General features: G+C 45.8%; 1 protein-coding gene across 1 annotated transcript in view; it reads right to left on the reverse strand.

The window, feature by feature from the left end:
• Positions 1–21,145, reverse strand: part of STARD3 (StAR related lipid transfer domain containing 3) — a 123,383-nt gene that overhangs the window by 58,179 nt on the left and 44,059 nt on the right. The window contains exons 3-5 of the mRNA XM_069237448.1: positions 6,537–6,614; positions 4,029–4,106; positions 2,148–2,201 (exon numbers count right to left, since the gene is read on the reverse strand). Coding sequence (XP_069093549.1) covers positions 2,148–2,201; positions 4,029–4,106; positions 6,537–6,614 — 210 coding nt within the window. The remainder of the gene's footprint in view (positions 1–2,147; positions 2,202–4,028; positions 4,107–6,536; positions 6,615–21,145) is intronic.

The raw sequence follows: 21,145 nt of genomic DNA on the forward strand, positions 1-21,145 counted from the left end.
TACCCAGATATTAAATTTAAAATAAGTACGTTTCGAACATCAGAATACTCTACAGATGACAGAAATGTCTCTGTATTACCATGCACAGAAAATCTTAACCCCATTAAATGCGTTCCTTCTAGCTCCACCTCTAACCCCATCCCAAACGCCTCCCCCTCCCGTCAAATGTTCAATTTGGTGAGTACCTGCAATTATTTTTTTCAATTTAAAGCTCTGATCATCATAATGGTAAAGAAGCTACGCTCCAGGGACTCAACAAGACTAGTGAGGAAAGCCAATGAAAAGCATCAAATTGATGCAGACAAAACTCATCTAGTCGTGAGCAACGGGATGATCAAAGTTCATTCTAGGAATTGTAGAAAATAGGCCATCAATAAAAACCTGTGAACTTTCTGTAGGCAAGACCTAAAGAAAAAACAAGCATTGGCATAGCCAATTGGTCTTGGCAATGAGAGTGCCTAGTTAGGGCTATGCAAGAAGGGCCGGGCTTCTTGTCACAGTTGATTTTCCTGACATTAAAATAAAGATTGACTGCAGTAAGCTCAAAGTCATACAGTCTTCGTAAGTTGCCAACGACTTATATGGCATCTCTACAAATTTAAAATATCCCCAATTTGCTAACACAGGTCACTTATTTAGCATTCTAATTTACTAATGGCAGACACTTATTTTGTTGCCCGGGGCTACTTTCGGACCCGGTCTTGAACAGGACAGGAGGTGGGGCCTGGCCGCCTCGAGGCAGTGTTTATTCCTGCTGCTGAAAGCTTCAGTGGGGTAAACATTGCAAACTCCTGATCCAAGTAAGATATTAAGGGACGTGAATGTCTGCAGCATACTTTTCTTACACTTATTCAGCATCACCATGATTTGACAATTATAAAGCGCATACAAGCACACAGAGGGTGTTGAAGCGCTGCGTATAATCAAGATCAAGGGAGGAGGTAGATTTTGAAGAGAGTCTTTTCTGGCTCAAAGAACGTTAAGCCAACATATATCATCGGGTGGGGCTGCACAGAGCACTAGCTAAAGTCCTTGATATGGTATATCACATGCGTAAATCAATGTGATTCATGTGTAGGAAAATGTGTGTGTTTTGTCTTCTCTTGCTGGTATCAAAGAAAAACATGAGTTAAATTGTTATAATTCATATAGTTTTAAATGAACCAGGTTTGTTTTCCTTAGTTTGCTAAAAAAGTGTCTTGTTTGTATTTGCGATGGGGTACTGCTTGAATTTCATGCTCTGATTTTTCAGTGGAAATATTTTTTCTTTGTGTGTGTGTAATGTGGTGGTGCAGAGTATGTTTGACCTAACATGCTATGCTGACAGCTTGCCCGTGCCCCAGAGACCTTCTCAACCCCAATGCTAATTTCAGCTCACATACTCTTCGGTTAAGTGCAAAGTCTCTCTATAGAAATGTATGAAGATCACGGCGTGAAATGATGATTGGCGCAAAAACATGACATGTATTTAAAATTGGTGACAGTCACTTTCAGGGACTCCAGTCGGTGATTAGGCACTGGACTCTGGGAGAGTCCCAGACAATGCTTTCAGAAGCGTAGTATAGGGAGAAGAAGTGTAGTACAGGGAGAGTGGTGCAATACATGGAGTTATTGTGGAAGAGGAGAGGAATGTACCTGGGAGAAATAGCAATTTAGGGAGAACTAATGTCAGAGACTAGCACAGCGCGGTGGCAGTACTGGAGAGTTACCAGAGCAAGGAAACAAGCGGGGCTGTATGTATAGGAAAGATACAAGAGAGGAAGAGGGGGAAGTGTATGCCTGGGAGGCGTGAGGTTCACAAAAGGAGGCAGGCGGGGAGAAGATGGACAGCAGTTTTTGTCTCTGAGGGGACTTTGTACAGGAACAGTTTTCATATTGGAGAAGAGAAACGAGTGCACCAGAGATTGAGAAGGGTTATTGAAATAGAGATTAGATGGGACATTTTACCTCAAAGGCAGTGTGGTGAAGGTGGTACTGCACGGAGAGGGTCTAAAGAGCTTTCATAACAGGAAGATTTTAAAAGCATGTACCCTTCCACAGGAAGATCACCAACATACATTAGTTCTTTTACCCCGGACTAGTCAATAAGCCCATTAACGGTCTGTGTAAAACTTGAACCTGAACGCAGGCGGGAACAGACAACTCACCTCGGAGAGAATGACCTTTACGATCAGGAAGGCACAGGACACGAGCGTGGTGATCTGAGAAAATAAAGGGAATAGTGATGGGTGCACATTCCATACACAGGGGACCCCCGGAGGCCGACTCACTACAATACTCTGTAGGATAATCAATGAAGCGAACTGCCTGCGATTAACCTAATGCCATCCCATGACGAGCACACTCCTGCCACAGCAGCAGCCCCCTCCCTCCAAAGCAGCAGACTCTCTCCTCACCCAGTACTGACAGTTGCCATCCCACCACCAGCTTACACAGAGTAGGGTATCTAGGACACTAGATAAACCACATGCGGTCTGAGCACTCATTTAGCAAAGTACACAGTTCACCAGCCACCTAAGATTTCTCAGCATGAATAAGGGATTATATGTCAACGTTTTGTTTATAATCCAAAAATTGTGATTAAAAAAAAGAACACGCGCTGCCAGTGCCGATAGGCAAAGGAACCGACGGACAAAGGGGGTCATTCTAACCCTGGCGGTCGACGACCTGCCAGGGCTAAAATGACGGAAGCACCGCCAACAGGCTGGCGGTGCTCCCATGGGCATTCTGACCGTGGCGGTACAGCCGTGGTCAGAAACGGGAAACCGGCGGTGTCCCGCCCATTTCCCGCTGCCCCAAGGAATCCTCCATGGCGGCGCTGCTTGCAGCGCCGCCATGGGGATTCCGACCCCCTTACCGCCATCCTGTTCCTGGCGGTTTTCACCGCCAGGAACAGGATGGCGGTAACGGGTGTCGTGGGGCCCCCTAACAGGGCCCCACAAAGATTTTCAGTGTCTGCATAGCAGACACTGAAAATCGCGACGGGTGCAACTGCACCCGTCGTACCCTTTCCACTCCGCCGGCTCCATTCGGAGACGGCATCCTCGTGGAAGGGGGTTTCCCGCTGGGCGGGCGGGCGGGCGGCCTTCTGGCGGTTGCCCGCCAAGATTAGAATCACCCCCAAAGTGTTGATGCACTAACAGCACCGTTTGTTGATTTTTGCAGCAAACAATACATGTACAATGGTAAGTCTGCTGGTCTGCAGCTGAGTTTTTAAGGGAATTTGCTTACTTCCAATCATGAAAATGTAGGTATTTACCGACAGAAAAAAATGATGAGATATTCTATGTATAAAAAAGGAAAAAAACGTTTATGGAGTGTACGTATTTCTCATTCATCTTCTCCGGGTTGCCAATCCGAAGTGGACCAAACAGAAAATGCAGAAATTGTTTGCTAAATGAAACCGAATGAAGCATTGTGTTTATTTAATGTCACTCAAGAAACAAACACCTGCATCACATTCACCTATAAAGGCCCAACTGTCCATTACCTCTCCTTCCAAACACATGTATCACCCACTTTAAGAAGCCTGCCCCGGCTGCATATTGAGGTCCCCTCCAAGCACTAGCTGCTGCAGTTCCCGCTTCTAAGGGCAGACTTCCACCAACAGCCCATCTCACTGAGGGCAGACTTCCACCAACAGCCCATCTCACTGAAGCACCAGTTGCCACATTGCCTTCCAAAGATCAGCAGATCTCTCCTGCTCCAAACGTATCTCTCCCTACCGCCTTCCAAGCAATGACAAGCCCCACCTTTCTCTAAGCAGCATCCACTTGCTGTTCCCTCTAAACAGTTTCACGACACACTCCCAACAAAGCACTGGTTTGGGTACGAGTATGTCCCCCCACCTCATTCCAAGTACCCGCCTCATGCTGCTAAGCCTAAGCACAGACACAGACACAGACGCCTTCCCCCAAGCCCATTAGTCCCATGTCCCCTACGCATTCCAGAATTCACCTCTACACCCAACAGGCATGACTATCACTGTGTGTACCTCCAGGTGAGACAACAGTTATGCTACTACTTACCGCTATCACCCACCAGTGTTGAAGACGCAATACTGCATACCCCAGCAGCAAGACGGAGAATCGAAAAAAGGCCAGAACCTAAACACAAACAAGGTGTGCACATTAGAGGTGAAGAGTTCTTGCAATGGAGTTTAGGTGGAGCATTTCATCTCAAAGGCAGCGTGGTGCAGGAGACACTGCTTGGAGAGGGTGTACAGATCTTTGATAACAGCAAGATTTAACAAGCATTTGCAATGCATCGGGTCTCGCGTTTGCTCGTGTTAGAGCCGATCGAGTTGTAAACTCCTAACCCGACTTTTCACTCATCGGGCAAAAGTGCATTTATGCACGTAACCCGAAAAAGTGAAATCAAGTAGGTAAAGCGCTCGACTTCTGCCAAGCGAGATCGGGCTCGTAAATTAGTTTAAAAAAAAAAAAAGTCCACAAGCCCGATGGAAAACAGCGAGCCTCGCATGTTTTCTGTACTTGGTCGCTGCGCTGGAGGAGGGCTTGCCACCGGAAAAGGCATGCCATATGCGCGCCTCGACTAATGAAAGCAAGCCGATTTAATTAGGGAAGCCCATGAACCAATAAAAAGCACTGACGTGAAGTTGACAGGGCAGGGTGCCCTTTTCTAAATACAAAAGAGTCTCCCTGCTAAACGCATGCGCGAGCGCATGCAAAGCAGGCTCGACCCTAAAAATCATGTCCGAGAGCCAACAGGATCTCACCCAGAACCCAGTGACGTCATCTCTGCAATCAAAAACAAAGTGTCTTGGACTACTGCCCAGTACAGTATTATTAGAAACCTTTTCGGATGGGGGTAAATTCAATGCACTAAAGGTTTCTGAGGAAAACGTCACGATTAAAGCCAGACCGTCCTCTCTGCCACTCTTCTTCTTAAGTCGCACTTCTTCATAAGCATTAGAGAAGGCTCAAAATATCTGCACACGTTCATTCTAACACCAACATCAGAAATACATCATAAGCATCACATCCAAGAGCTTTCATAAAATGTACAGGTCAACAACTCATCGAGAACAGATTATAAAGAGGTCCAACACAACATTCAATCAGTAACATTTTAGAAAGCATTCCAAAAGAGGCTAACGGTAGCCTACCAGTATGTAACGTGCCCATTGCAAACCATAAACTTACGATAAAGGCCTGCTGATGTCAAACCCCTAACTTCAAGTCACATTTTCAAGGTCAGTTTCACTACCCGTTTATATAACATGTGCCTAGAGCATTTGAGAAGTGGATCCTACTACTGACACATGTGGGTGAACCACGTCTTTCACTTCTGGCTGTTGGACCTGAAAAGGATTCACCACATTCCGGATGGTCACTGGACACCCATCAATTCAACAAAAAAGAAAAACAAACCGACTTAGGTGACCTGAAACTGACAAAGGACACTCCTGAAGAAATTTCTATATAGTGCGTTCTCAAACTGAAATAAAGGGTAATTAAATCACACCTCACAAGATCCTCAGGTCATGTTATTTTACTTATTTACTTAGCACAAATTCAGATTCAACGCACCAGACAAGGCAAAGCCAACATAAATGTAAAGAAAAATATGAAAAATGTATACTCAAAGTTTTGAAAAATGCACACATTTTTTCCAATGATGTTTATGGGGGTGAAAAAAAAAACAAAAAAAAAAAGTTGAAAGGCTGGGTAGGCTGCAGTAGTCTGTTTTCTATTTCTCCTGCAATACTAAACAGAAAATAGGAAATAGATGAGAATGAATGGGGAAGAGTAAGGATCTGATGGCTGAACAAAGGAAAAGTAAAAGTTGGAATTCAATTTAAAAAAAAAAAAAAAAAAAAAAAAAAAGTAATGCTGAGTGGCAACAGAGAGCAAAAAAAAACAGCCTATTGAGAGTATTTTCCAGCTTATAAACTATAATATAGTAAACACGTAGAAAAGAGAAACCTGAATACATTATTTTAATCATGGGTTCTGCACACTTCCTACATTTTGCAAACTTTTCTGCAGCTTTTTGAAAATAAATCCTTCGGATTCCGATTGCAATTCCATCTGACTTAAGTTAAGGAATGAAGAAACAAACACTGGCAAAATCAGCAGCACAGGCATTGGCCACCAGTCTTTTTGCTTTGTCAATGCTAGCGTTGAATTGTCATGTTTTTGTTTAAAAAAAAAAAAGTTGTTGTTTGGGAAGCTGTCTGATCCTTGTCAATAGGAAAAAAAAACACATTGGCTGAAAGCAAAAAGTTTTTTTGATCTCAAAATACACATTGTCATAGCAGTCCTTTAATGAAACTAATTGTTTTGTGGATGCGCTCTTTGTGAAAGGGCCGCATGCTGGTAGACAACTGCTGAAGTCGGGCAACACACTACCCCATGATGTAGGTTGTAGAGGGTGGAAAAAACTGTAACACAACAGACCAATGGATGAAGAGGGCTTGCTTAAAGCCTCATAAGTAAGTATATTATCCATATAATGTTATTAAAATGAAAAGGTTCTGGCTAATGCTTGACCTAAAAATGGGTGCCACTTACAAATATATCGAAAAATGAGCTTGTAAACGTATACTCCAAAATCTCCTTCTTCAGATTCTGCTTGATTCCATCATTGGTCTGAGGATGAGAAACAACAAAGAAAAGGATCATAAGGGATGTGAAAATCCGAGGTGAAACTGTATAAAGACTAAAACCTTAAGCCTAACCTGTGACCCCGGAGCACAGTCAATAAGAGCCAAGACACAAACATCAGTGTATTGTTTATCAAAGACCTTCAAGATAGACCTACGAGGCGAGGCTCGCTGGCATTCGTGAACACTAAATAATCCACATACATACAGGATGCTACTTAACACAACCTGACATAGTGCCACACTCAGTCCAGCCCCAGGAGCTCCGTAACGCTCTACAAGGAGCTTCCTTCTCCTGCTCTTTCCCTCTTAGGGGCATAGCTGCTAATCTACCTTCACAGGAGGGATAGGGGGAAATTGCATCCTTCCAGCTAGGATCTGATGGCCTCTTAGATTTTCCATAAGGTTGTAGGCAATAAGACAGTGAGGCACAGATGGGCAAGCTGCTATGTCCCATGCTAAACGGGTGGATAGGCCTGCAGTTACTTTTTGCAGAACTGCTGCTTGTAACCTGGCCATGTCTAAGGCAGCCCACATCCTCCAGCCCTCCAAGTGAAGTCCTACTTGTGCACTCTCTCAAACCAACAGCACTGCATACTTGGGAGATCTAAAGAGTCTGGGTATTCTTGGTAACAGTAGTTCCTTTACCTCTCCTGCCACACCCGAGACCTTTCATAGTATGAAGCACTCTAGGAAATTGCCAGTCGGTGCCAAGGGCCCTCCATCTTGGGTTAGTTTCTTGCATACTACTGCAGCGCCAGAGGCCCACCCAAACACAATGAGAGTGAAAACAGTCCAACAGTCTCAGTGCAATTGCGCACACATTTACCACTGCTGACATGTACCCAAATTCACCACTTCTGGATCACAACCAATCTGCTATCAATATGGACTGTCAAGCTATGGACCAAGCTCACACTGCGGACACTGCCTTTTGTCGAGCTTGAGACAACAATGTCCTTTCTTCAATCAGGGTACACGTACTGTGGCCCCCACAGCACGCCAGAAGCTGTGTTCTTCCACAGCTGCACTGAAAATTGTGCCTGATCCCCAGGCACTCTTGAGAAAAGGTCTCCATAAACCATCGACCACACCAACAGATCTGGATCAAAAACATGCACAGACTTAGCTTAGCACAAATGCAAGTACATGCCCAATTCCACACAAAGCAGAAGTAACAGAAATACAAATAAACAGAAAAAGGGAACAGATGTTGTGGGGGCATGTCTAATACACAGTATCGTCTGTCACTTTACCACTGTCTGGGTCAGTGCTTCCCAAACCACAACTCACTTTTTAGAACGACAAACTTTTGCAACCTACCTAGCTTTAATGAACATGAGGCGTGCGATTTATTTTAATGTAACCAAAGCATCTTGTGTAGGGCACTCATTTACAGAGAGCACATTTTCTATTGAAATTGGCACTAAATTTGCACAGACAAAGTTTTACTATTAAAACAATGCTGAACACAAAATATTAATGTGTGGAAATCGGGTTTCAGTGAATATGTATCATTCATGCATCACCAAGTAAAGTAGCTTGATTTGTTTTGACCGTATTAAAATCGTTGCTTGCATCACACTTCAGAATTATAAAAACGTGAGCTTCATTTTTGCTCTCTTAACTGATGAATGTGTACAGTTCATTTACAGTTATTTACATTTTGTTGTGCGTTACAACAAATTATATCCTACAGCCTTTCCGCTCTCTATACCCCAGCAAGATTGTTACATAATTAACTTTACATTTCTTTCTCTGACTGCAAAGTGAGAGGAGTTTGTAAACGCCTATCCCCATGTTTTAAAAACAAAAGCAGCAATTTGTCAGAAGACCTAGCCTGACATTTGACCTGTGTCTTTGAAGAGCAGCAAATGTGACAAGTTAAATACACAAAAGGAACCACCAAAAATCGATAGTGGGCGCGGGATGCGCGCCATACACCCACCCACCCACAACACCACCTCCCCCGTGGAGGCAAAGAGCCCCAACAATGGGAGACTGCATGGACTTCACAGAAAGAGGGCCTACAGTGTAGCCCTCCAATGGGGTACAAATAAATAGGGATGAGCCCCAACTAAAGGTTACTCTGCTACCACTGCCAGTCTCATGGCCTGGTTGCGCATTCTATGCTCTGTTCACAAGGGGCCCCGCGGATTCCGTAGGGATCTGGGGGGGGATTAATATTTTTGAAGGAACAATGGTCCTTATGATAACCGCAACACTGAGTAATATCAAAATGATATAACCAATGGTTTAATGATAATAAAGACCAAACGATTAAACTAACAGCGAGTCGAAAAAACATGCTAGGCACTCAGGCAAGAGTAATACCGCAGTGGCTGTATAACATTATGCAGGCTATAAAAACAACCTATATGTTTCAAATTATCATCATGTAAACGGTCTGTATAATTTATCTACGGCGTTTCGAACCACAACTATGGGACTATAACCTTCAACCATGGGATGTGTGTTATGCCGTGCTCATCTGTCACGTTACCACACTAATTTCATTGGTGTTTTCCTTGTTACCCACAGGGAGTTTGGTATGGGACTTGCATTTCCCTGATCCCCGCTACATCTAAGACATGATTTTCCTACTTTTCGTAGTTGGTAGCCAGGGCACAACTTAAGTTGGGCACCATGATCTTTGGCCCATACTGACATTAATTGCTCTCGAACCACCCAGGCTGCTGGCTACCTCCTCTCCTCAACTGCTGGACCTGCATCACCTCACAAGCCGAACATTGTTTTCCTTATCGATAAGTCGCTATCTAGGGTTGACTTTTTTTTTTTTGTCTTGCTAATGATCCTACAATTGTAGTGGATCTAAATGCTGCCGTAAAATAACACAGACATGTTTACATGACGATTTCTAAAATATGTCAATGTACAATGTGATACAGAGTGTAATTTACACGTCACTCTTGCCTGAGCACCGAGCAGGTTTTCTCACCTCACTGTTATTTCTGTTCATAAATTGGTGTTTATTATTAAAACATTATTTGGTTTTATAATATTAATAATATTGAATGTCACTGTTATTAGAGGAACCATAGTTTTTTCGAATGTCCCACGGTCTGAATCAAAAAGGCAGTAAGTAGCCACTTTCACAAAGAGATAGTGTGGTTGCCTGCTAAACAAGCTAGCACAGCTCTTGCGTCTCATATCAATAAAACAGGAATAACTATAGTGGGATTGCTTAACTAACTACCTCACATATGCAAGGGTGTGGGAGAAATGCAAAGGGTTGTCCAGAACAAATAGAAGGGCAGGACAGGACAGCTTCACAAAGCTATCACAGGACTTGCATCAGAACATCACCGCACACCCACAAGGGTTTTCATCAAATAAGACATGGGTACTCGCAAACATTTTCCCAAGAGCCAAAGCATTTAGTCAGTGGTCCGCTTTGATGTTAGCAGGGTGACGGTGGCAGAGGAGGAGGTTGTTAAGGAAACAAAGCATGTACATCTAATGGCTGAACTGTCCAATGTGAAACCAGAAAACCTATAATCAATCCCAGATTCCCCACTTGACTAAATTGTGTGATCCTAGGCAATTGTTTTATTTCACTTTCTCTTCGTTATCAGATATAAGAGGACCTTAAAATACATTACTTCAGGATGTGTGCTGTATGTAACCCTCTCCTGTGTCTCATTTATTAAACTATTATGTTGTTCATACGTAATAGCAACACAGTCCACCCAGAGAGTGAACATGACAACTGACTTGCCTCTTAGTTAACTACTGACGTTGTCAGGGTGGGTGGAAGCATGAATGTATCCAAAATCATGTTTGGAAAGTAATACTTCAATGCACTGATATTATCTGGTGGACTAAGGTGAAACCGTTCTACATATTAATAAAATAGAATGTTGAAGCAACTTTTATCATATTTTTACACATTTGTGGCAAGATGTCGTTGGGAATTAATGTGTTGCTAAGCTAAGCAGTGCAGGGCCTCCAAGTTTCTTCAACCTGTAAACAAATGCTTGCCTTTTGTGCTGAGTGAGCAGGCAGGGGGGGGCGCATGTAAAGGTCAGGAGGGGCGCATGCGGCCCCCAGGCCGTACTTTGAGTATCAGTGAAATAGCACATATTACACAATTCTGTGGAGGGCACTATAACCTAGGAGCAGGCGCAAGTCCACCAAAACCTGGGGCCTTGTGGAATACTCAAAAAGCCAGGTATTCAGCTTCTAGCAGACTTCAAGAAGGGGGAAGGAGGCTCTTGTGCGTGGTTCCATGCTTTAGAAGTGATGTAGGAGAAGGCTTGACTGCCAGATCTGTTTTTTTTGTATGCGAGGGATGTGTGCAAGGTGAAGTCCAGACAAACTGAGGTTACTGGAAAGTCTGTGAAAGCAGATGCAATTGTTGAGGTATGCTGGGCCAGTGTTACGTAGTGCCTTGAATGTGTGGGTGAACAGTGTTTTTTTGGGGGGTGGGGGGGTCCTCCAGGTTTGGTCTGACATTAGTGTGTCATACGAGGTTGAGAGGGATTGTGGCCGCCAAGGTCTGAATAGTCTGCTGCCTTCTGGTAAGATTTTTGTTGATCCCGGCATAGGTGTTCCCATAGTCAGGCTTGCTTGTGATGAGGGAGTGGCTCATTGGGATTCATTTTAAAATCTTGGTCAGCCATCTTCAGGGTATGAAAGCATGAGCCAGTGACTGCATTGACTTTGGCTGTCATGACGAGTTAGCTATCGATAATGTCGCTGAATCTCTTGGTGTTGTTGCCCACCAGGTGGAGACCCACCAGGAGGAGTCCCCCAATGAAGTGCTCTTCCCAAAGATCATGATTTCTGTCTTGTTTGTGCTCGGCTTCAGACAGTTGGTCTTCCTCCAGTGGGCTATTTCAGTCATTCAGGCAGTGAACTTGATCCGGGTTCTGGGCATCTTGCCTGTGAGGGACAGAACGAGTTGTGCGTCATTGACGCAAGAGAGGACATAGATGTGGTGAGAGCAGATGATGCTGACCAGAGGGATTATGTATGTGTAAAAGAGCACAAGGCTCAAGGAAGATCCTTGTGAAACTCCGCAGATGAGGTTGTGGCCATCTGAAGTGTACAGCACCAGGCTTACTGACTGAGTCTTTCCAGTTAATATGGGGCAGCTCCATCCGATGTGCCTGACCAACTGGGCCAGTCAGAGCTCCCCAACCGTTCAATGTCCCTCCTGCCTGCCGCGGACAACTCCGCCCGCATTCCTGAGCCTGACATCAACAGCTCTGCCATCATTCCTGAGATGGATTGAGACTGCTCAGCCTGCATTTCTGAGCCTGATAGCAACAGCTCAGCCCGCATTTCGGAGCCCGATTGTAACAGCTGCGCCTGCATTCCTGAGCCTGATGGCATCTGCTTACGCCCCTGCCGGCATCTCCTTCGCGCCACTGCTGCCCTCCTGCCTCCCATCCTGGCCCTTCCCAACTCCCAGGATTTATAATGGCAAGCCCGCCTGCGCTGGTCCGTGCCTGGACCGCACCCAGTACCAGGAACCCTGGTCCTCCCACGCCCGACTGCTACTCCACCAAGAACCTCCAGGCCCTCAACGTCCGACACCCCATTAACAGCTTCTTCGCAGCCTCCCCATGCTCAACCAAAGGACCATTCACCTGTCTACACTGCTGTTTCTCCTGCAACGTGGGCCCAACTGCGCACACCAATGCCCACACTGTACCCACACAGAAGGGTACATACAACTAAGCACCACTCCAGTGCATCCTGCTAAACGCCCGCTCTTTTGCAAACATGCCACAGAAATCTGGGACACCATCACCACCAACAACCCAGATGTCACCTTCATCACTGAAATCGGCTAACACCTTACTCAAACCCAGACATCGCCACGGCCACCCCTAGCGGCTACAAGATGATACACCAAAACTGAGACCGCACTAACAAACATGGCAGGGGCATCACCATCATCTTCAAGGAAACCATTCAATGCACCATCACGGACGACGACTCAACACCCTTCAAAGAGGACCTCAACTTCTGACTCCAGACCAATGCCAACACCATGATGTGAGGCACCCTCGCATACAGACCCAGCCTTCTGAAACACCATTGCAAACCTCATAAACCCCCCCCCCTTCACCACTGACTCCCTCCATTACGTCCTATTCAGCGATCTCAAAACCCACCTTAACAATCCCAACGGCACGAACTCCACTCCCCTCCCGGAACCAACATTGGCCCCACCCAAATGGTCACCAAGCCCATGCACAAAGCCGGACACACAGTGGACGCCCTATTCACTTCTACCGACAGAATCAATTTCACCCACATGACTGAATTCACCTGGACCAACCACGTCATCGGCCACTTTACCATATCCAATTCCCAGCACACCACATTCAAGCACCTCAGCACCCCCCTCCGCCACCGAAGATGGGCACAGTAACCGAGACCCTAAGGGCACAGGCCGTGGTCACAGCACAACCCAAGCCCACGGCAGACTTCTACCTCAACCAGGGCATCCAAAAACTTCACCACCTGGATCATCAAATTCACCAACAGAGTTTCCCTGCTGAAACCAGCTAAAACCAACACCTCCAAGCCATTGAGATGGTACACTCCAAAGCTTAGAAACTCCAAACGCAACTTCCGACTCAAGAAACAATGGCGTGTGATCAAGAATCCCTACGACAGAACAGACTTCAAGGCAGCCCTACAAACTGCCACCATGACTTCAAGGCAGCAAAAAGGGCAGAAATCACTGCTCATATTGACACCGCAGCCAACCACATGAAAGAACTCTTCAGATCATCAAGGAATTTTCTAGCCCAATAGCCAAACAGACTACCATCCAACCATCCCAGGAACTCTGTGACACCCGCTCAGACTACTTCCACAGCAAGATCACCACCATATACAAGTTTGACCCACAACCCTCAACCTCCAGTCTAGACAGCATCTCTCAAGCAGTGAACACCAGCCACACAATAACCTCCTGGCCCCGATTACCACACAGACCACCACAGCCATCAAGTCATCCATGCATTTTGCGACACCCACTGATGCCTGCCCCCACCAGCTTTTCAACATCAGACCCAACACTAACTTGCACCATCAACACCTCCATCTCCAAGGGAACCTTACCGGAAGAATGGAAGCATGCAGAGGTCAGAACCCTCCTGAAGAAACCCTTCACCGACCCCAGAGTCTTTACAAACTACAGACCTATCTCCCTGCTCCACTTCCTGGCTAAATGGCTTGAAAAAGCCATCAATCAACAGCACACCAACTACCTCGAACGAAACCACCTTCTTGACAGCCATGGACATCAGGACCCTCCTTGACCGAGGAGAGTCGGCAGCGCTGATCCTTCTGTATCTCTCTGCAGCATTCCATACAGTCTCCCACCGCACTCTCCGCCACTGACTCCACAACACAGGCATTCAACAAAACACCCTTAAGTGGGTTGCCTCTTCCCTCTCAGGCCATACGCAGAGCATTCGCCTTCACCCCTGCACTTCTACACCCAATAACATCACCTGCGGTGTACCCCAAGGATCCTCCCTCAGGCCACCCCTGTTCAACATCTATAGGACCACCCGCCCCCTCGCAGGCAACGTCAGACCCTAAGGACTCAATATAGTCTCCTATGCCGACGATACTCAACTAACCCTCTCACTCACCGAAGACCCCAAAATGCCAAAGCCAACTTCCACTACGCCATGACCAATGTAGCAACATGGATGAAAAACAGCTGCCTCAAACTAAACACTGACAAAACAGAAGTCCTGATCTTTGGGAAGAATACCTTTGTATGGGACCACAGCTGGTGGCCAGCAGAACTCAGACAAACGCCTTCTCCATCAGACCATGCACAAAACCTTGGCATCTTCCTCGACTGCCAACCATGAATCGACAAGTAAACTCAGTCACTTCCTCCTGTTTCTACATCCGGAGTATGCTTCGCCAAATCTTCAAATGGATCCCTGCCGACACCAGAAAGACAGTCACGCATGCCCTGGTCACCAGATACCCTGACTGTGGCAATGCGCTCTACTCCGGAGTGTCCTCCCAGCTACTTAAAAGACACCAGACTCTACAGAACACCGCAGCCAGATTCATCCTCAACCTCCCCAAGCACTTGAGCATTACCCCACACCTCAGGAACCTCCCCTGGCTCCCCATCCAGAAGAGATGCCAATGCAAAATTCTCACACTTGCATACATGGCTCTGGATAACCTAGGGCCGTCCTACATCAACCATCGACTGAGTGTCTACGTCCCAGCAAGAGAACTACACTCCACCTCGCTAAAACCATGCACACACATCCTGTATCCATTGTAGCGAAGGCCGCTCCTTCTCCTACACAGCAGCCAAGTCCTGGAACAGCCGGCCCCTCCACCTTTGAACAGCTTACTCCCTGAAGGACTTCAGGAGGAAACTCCAGATGTAGCTTTTCGATGGAGACATAACACCCTCAGCTCCCAAATACCCATTAGGGGTGATAATGCTGCAATTTACAAATGCTATGATTGATTGATTGATTTCATGTAGGTTTTGGATGAGGATGGGGTGGAACACCATGCTAAACGCTGCAATGAGGTTTGCCAAATCTCCTCCATCCAGTCTCATGCGAATGTGGACATAGGTATAACACACTAACAGAGTACAGTCAAATGAGAGCCTTCAGCACACAACACAATATCCAGAGTCTGAGTACTGTACCAGGAGGGGCCTTCAACACAACACCCAGAGCACTGCTCAAGAAGGGATTCAGAGCCTGACCATGATTCCACAATGGGCCTTCTACCCAAGGTGCCAGAGCATCATTATGCAGGAGCCTTCAGGACAATACATATCAGCATCACACAAAGGGACTTTTTGCATGAACAGTGCGCCCTTGCCAGCTACATGAACTCTGCACGGCTCTGTTGTGGTCCTCCCTGGAAAGGTTAATTTTTATAAAAAGATTCCCCGGATTAAAAGATCCTCCTGCACGCTGGCTACTCTGGATGACACCCCTGTGACACAGAAAGGGTACACCTCACACCAGTCTAGAAACCAGGCCTCACTGGCACCACACGATGGTGGAAAGTTATGGCGAAGCTGCACCCGGCCTGGGCCCTAAATCATACGAGAGCTCTTAAGTGAAGTGTTCCTATGGATTGAATCACTTAAGCCCTCCCGAGGGGCTGGTGACGCTGTCGCACCGTCAATACTAATTTGGTTACCCTTTGAGTCATGGAGCCCATTACCAAGATATATGCTCCTTTCAGCACATTTGTTTCCAGCCCAGGCTCACAAATCACAAGGTGCTGCTGATCCCGAGGCTGGTGACCTTATAAGCAGCACTTGAGAGTGATTGCAGAAGAGAACATTGGAAAGGAAGCGCTGGGAGGGCCCACAAAAGCTAAGAGCATCTGACAAAGCTGAGCTACTCGGAACAAGATTGGAAACAATGAGTAATGAATGTCAAGAATCCGGTAATGCAGGTCAGAATGGAGGTGCATCAGCAGAACCAAGCATGAGCCCCAGTAATCATAGGAGAGTAATGCAGGTTAGGCTTTTCGGTGTACTGGCAGAGCTTTGCGGGGGTCAGTACTGGGACAAGGAATGAACTTCAGGACAGGAGAGACGTGCACTGGTTCAGCTGCTAGTGGGCTAAAGTGCTGGTGTAGCAGGATTTCTGTAGGGCCGGCCTGGGAGGCAGCAGTGTGTATGGCGCATGCGTGTGCCTCAGTACTGGTGTAGAATCGAGGTGCACTGGCAGAGCTGTGCCCATTCTTCGGCAATCGGACAGGGGAGTACTGCAGGCCTGGAGTGATGTGCACTGGCGCAGCAATCGGCGGGTCTCAGTACTTGGGTAGGAAGAGAACTGAAGGCAGAACCGACAAGCACAGTCCAATAACTGCCCCCCTGTCTCTCGGTGCTGCTGAAGAAGCATAAGGTACTCCAAAGCACAGGGACATCAGGGGAACAGTGGGGTGCTGCCGGCATGACTGAGGTTCATTTGCAGAGCTGCGTGCCCTCCCCGGGAATGGGACAGCAGAGCGCCGCGAGTCATGGAGTGAGGTGATGCACTGAGCTTTAGGTGGGTCTCGATACTGGGTCGAGGGGGCACTGTTTCCCTGGCTCACTGCACGGAGGTACAGGTTGTGCTGCAGTACTTAGAGGAAAACATATACTACGTGGTATTGGTTAAGGAGACACGAGACCCGGTGGCGAGAACATGAAAATGTACCAGGGAAAATAAAAACACCATGGGCTTTGTGTACACTGCTAACAGGACAAAACGTTTCAAGCAACGTGTCTAATGGAGGCAAGAAGGCGAATGAAGAAACAGTCTAAAAGATGAAGTAAACCAGGCCTGAACACATGGATCACAGATAAGCAGGAAGAGGAAGTGAGACAATCAAGAAGCCATGATTGCGAGGAGGTGAATACCTGACCCTGCACAGCGCTCCGCTGCCTTCTGATAGGTTCGCGCTATAGAAATAGCGCATTTCAACAAACTGCTTATCGCAGTGAAAGAAGGAACTGAAACTGATGCACTGCACGATTGCAAACACAAAGCAAGCACGATTGCAAACACAAAGCAAGCACCCTCCCACCACACGCTATCCAGACACGAATCAACACAGGACGCAGCAGTGAAAGTTTACCTCAAGTACAGAATATAGTAACGCACACACTCGGCTGGTGTAGGATGTGCAGGCGCAGCTCAAGCTTCACTCAGGATAATGCAGCGCAGGACACAGCAGTGCAAGTTTACCTGATGTACAGAACATAGTAACGCACACACTTGGCTGGTGCAGCATGTGCAGCCACCACTTAAGCTACTCTCCGGAAAGTACAGTGCAGATGAAGCAGTTCAAGCGGTGAGGCTGTGTGAAATAGGGTTATGTCATAGTGTTGGTGGGAAGGGAGTGGCTGTTGCGATGTGAGATGTGTCAGGTGGTTTTTGGTGGTATCTGTTGGTGCTATGGTGTGATTTGTGCTGGTAAGGTGTAATGATACTCAGCTCAGTGGCAGCTCATTGCCTCGCGTGCACACTCTAGCGCTGTACAGCACTGGGCAAGCTACTCTGCCACAGCCCCAGTCAAGTGGCACAAACCAGTGCAAGGGGTGATACCAATGGAGGAAGAGGGCCAGCAGTTAGTAACAACCACGGCAGGAGCAGCCTAATCATTGAACAGGTAATTGATGGGGCAACTGCTACCAAAGGTAGATGGAATGAGCATGCATGTGTGGCCGCTGCCTCTATAAGCTCATCCATTCGTGAACTATATCTGCTCAAAGGCGCCGATGAGCAGAAAGAGACGGATGGCTGAGGGCACGAAGCAGAATAGGACACCAGCTTCAGAGGTGGAACAATGGAACAACGGATTGTTGGAGAAAGGGACAGATCTCTGAGGGCATTAAGCAGAAGAGGGCACCAGCTTTGATGGTGGGATTGCAGATATAGGCAGAGGCTGGATGCAAGAGGCAGAAAAAGACAAAGGCTTTGGTGGTGGAACAGTGAATTGTTTGAGAAAGGGACAGACAGTGGCAGGCAAGAAGCAGAACAGGACACAGGCTTTGATGGTGGAAGAGGGGATTGTTACATACTTTGTATTGTTCTTTTCCCAAAATTCACAAGAGCGGAAAGCGAGGCACACAGAATAAATATTTTGTATTGCCGGCCCCAAGACTGAGTAAACAGTCCAGCGCTTAGGTACATACCCACATCAGGTTTCTGTGCATGAACATAAACATGTCCCCTATAAAAAACATCTTGTAGGACAAAGGGCATCAGAGGAGGTTCCCGCCAGAATTTCCATTCATGATGCATGCCAGTTTTCGGTCGACCTCAGCCTTTGCGTCTCCAGGGGTCCTGATCTGGAGACCTGACCTTGCATCAAGGTAACGTGGATGTGGTGTGCTTATGGACACTGAAAGAACATATTTGGCTTACATTGCCATGCTTTCGCTCATGGGTTAGAGATTAGGCTTTTAGGTAGGAACTGTATACTCATGTCATGACAATATGTTGGGGTTGTTTATATGTACATTTCTAATCTTCACAATCTTGATTTTCTTATTTCTCATTATCCCAATCATTGCAGCTCATGCATTTATCATAGATTGAAGAGTGGAGCGGAGTAAAGTGCAGGGGCATAGAGTGGAGTGATGCAGAGAGCAGTGGCACAGAGTGCAGGATAGAGGCAAGTGGCAGAGAGTGCAGTGGCATGGAGCAGAGTATAGTGCATAGAGAGCTGTGGCACAGAGTGAAATGGCATAGAGTGGAGTAGCGTAGAGTTGATTACTGATGAGTAGAGAGGCAGAGTTCAGTGGCATAGAGTACAGTGGCATAGAGTGCAATTGTATAGAGTGCACTGGCGCAGAGTGCAGTGGTTAAGAACAGAGTGGCGTAGAGTAGATTGTTTTTTCAGAGTAGAGTGAAGTAGCACAGAGTGGAATGGTGCAGGGTAGAGTGCAGTTGCTTAGAGTGGCATACAGTGTAATGGCCTAGAGAAAAGGGGCGTAGAGTGCAGTGTCATATTGTATATTAGAGTGGTGTACAGAGGATTGGTGTAGAGTGCAAGGGCATAGAGTTGAGAGTTACAGAGTAAAGTTCACTGGCCTAGAGAGTAATGGCGTAGAGTGCAGTGGCATAGAGTGTAGTGTTGCAGAGTGGCATAGAGTACAGTGACAAAGGGGAGTTGTGCAGAGTAGATTGCTGTGGCCTAGACTGGAGTGGTGTAGAGTGGAGTATTCATGGTGTGGTAGCACACTGACATTCCAGACAACACATTTTCAATTGAAATGCTCATTACATTTGCAAAGACATTCAGTTTTATTAATAAAACTATACAGTGCACAGACAAGTGTGTGGAAATTGCATCACCTAGTGTAGTGATTTGTTTTGATCATATTAAAGTATTAGTTTCCAAGACACCTCAGAAATAAAAAATAAAAAAATATGCTTCATTTATGTTCCTAATTCTGGTATATTCTGAAATCGTCACAGGTCATTTAAATGTTGTGTGCTAGAAAAAAACTCTTTCCTACCCCAAGTATCCAGCAAGATTGTCACCTAAATCCTCTCACTATGAAGTCAGAAAAAGAGAACTAAACAAGTGCCTTCAGAAGACAGCACCTGACATTTGATCTCAGTCTTTAAGATGCATAGCAATTGTGATGCGATAAGAACAAGATTTACAGCCCTGTTTACAGAAAGGGAGCACTCGGAAGGATACTGTAAATAAGGTTTGGCAAGGGAAGGTGCAACTTCAAGCTGGATAACCTAAAACAAATAAAGGCAGCAAATAAAAAGGAAAAAAATGTGAGTTACAAATCACAAAGCCAATTGCAAGCAACGGTCAGAACGCATTCCTAGGTCTGCTTTCTGAATGCCCCCAAGATATCTTTAGCAAACCAGACAGCGTTGTATGGAAGGCTGCAACTTAAAAAAAAGTACAAATGTGCCAATATTACACCAAATGTGATGAACAAGCTGTGTCTAAAGCTTGACTGTCAGCGCCCTTGTGTTACTGGAGTCGGAGCATCCATCTGTTTTCCTGATGTCCCTAAATTGTGTTTTGGGTATCTTGTTCACTTCTTGCCAATAACTTTCCTCTTCTGATGATAATGTGTCACTAAGCAGCAGATAGTGGTGCATCATATTACTTGAGGACTAGTTAATGATAAAGGTCAGAAGGAAGGAGTTTTGGAAGCTCTTAGTAAGACAAATCAACACAGAGTTGCTCTTTTTGGCAGGACTCAATGTGGGGACAGCAGTGTGCGATGCAAATCAGACTAGATGAACGTTTCATATCAGTCAATAGTGCAGATCTTAAAGATTATCTCTTTACCAAACTGGTAGGATAGGTGCTCAAAAAGAATGTGCATTATGAGAGCATACCATGCACAGAAGCACAACGTCGGTTTGGGGTAAAAGGAAAATATTTGTGGTTATGATTTAATTCATTCATTTTGTTATGGGATTCTGATATTTGGCGGTCCCCTCTAAAATGTAATGTGTGGTCAAGAAGAAGAAAAAATAAAAGTCACCAAATCGTGCTACAGGAACTGAATAATGTTGTTTGAAAGTCATTTATTCATTAGTTCTAGTCAACCAATAATTGTTCATTATTGAAGTACATCAGTATTTCTACACTAAACAGGTATTTGGCAAACTCTTGAGCTTTCTAGCCTACTTTACAGATGCCAGACTCAATCTAATGAAAAAAAATACTTTAAAACTAACTTTAATGAATAAGACTTGGACTATTTTTAGATTTTTGTTGGCCACACAATGGATTTTAGAGGCGCCCCAAAAGTGCTATAATTGAGTTTCCTTAGAATGGGCCCTTTTGGAGTGAATAGTGCCTGAATCGGAGATTATATTAAATTTCCCCAGGCAGCTTTCGCTTGCATCTCGCTGATTGACGGTTATTATCAACGCTAATTAGACATGTATAGTAAACAGTTTGACATAATATGTTCAAATTGCTTCCCTGAAGTGTTATTGTAAAACGTAAATAATAAAAACTTTTAAACAAAATGGTCCTAAG

This window comes from Pleurodeles waltl, chromosome 6, assembly GCF_031143425.1.
Source record: "Pleurodeles waltl isolate 20211129_DDA chromosome 6, aPleWal1.hap1.20221129, whole genome shotgun sequence".
Lineage (NCBI taxonomy): Eukaryota > Metazoa > Chordata > Amphibia > Caudata > Salamandridae > Pleurodeles > Pleurodeles waltl.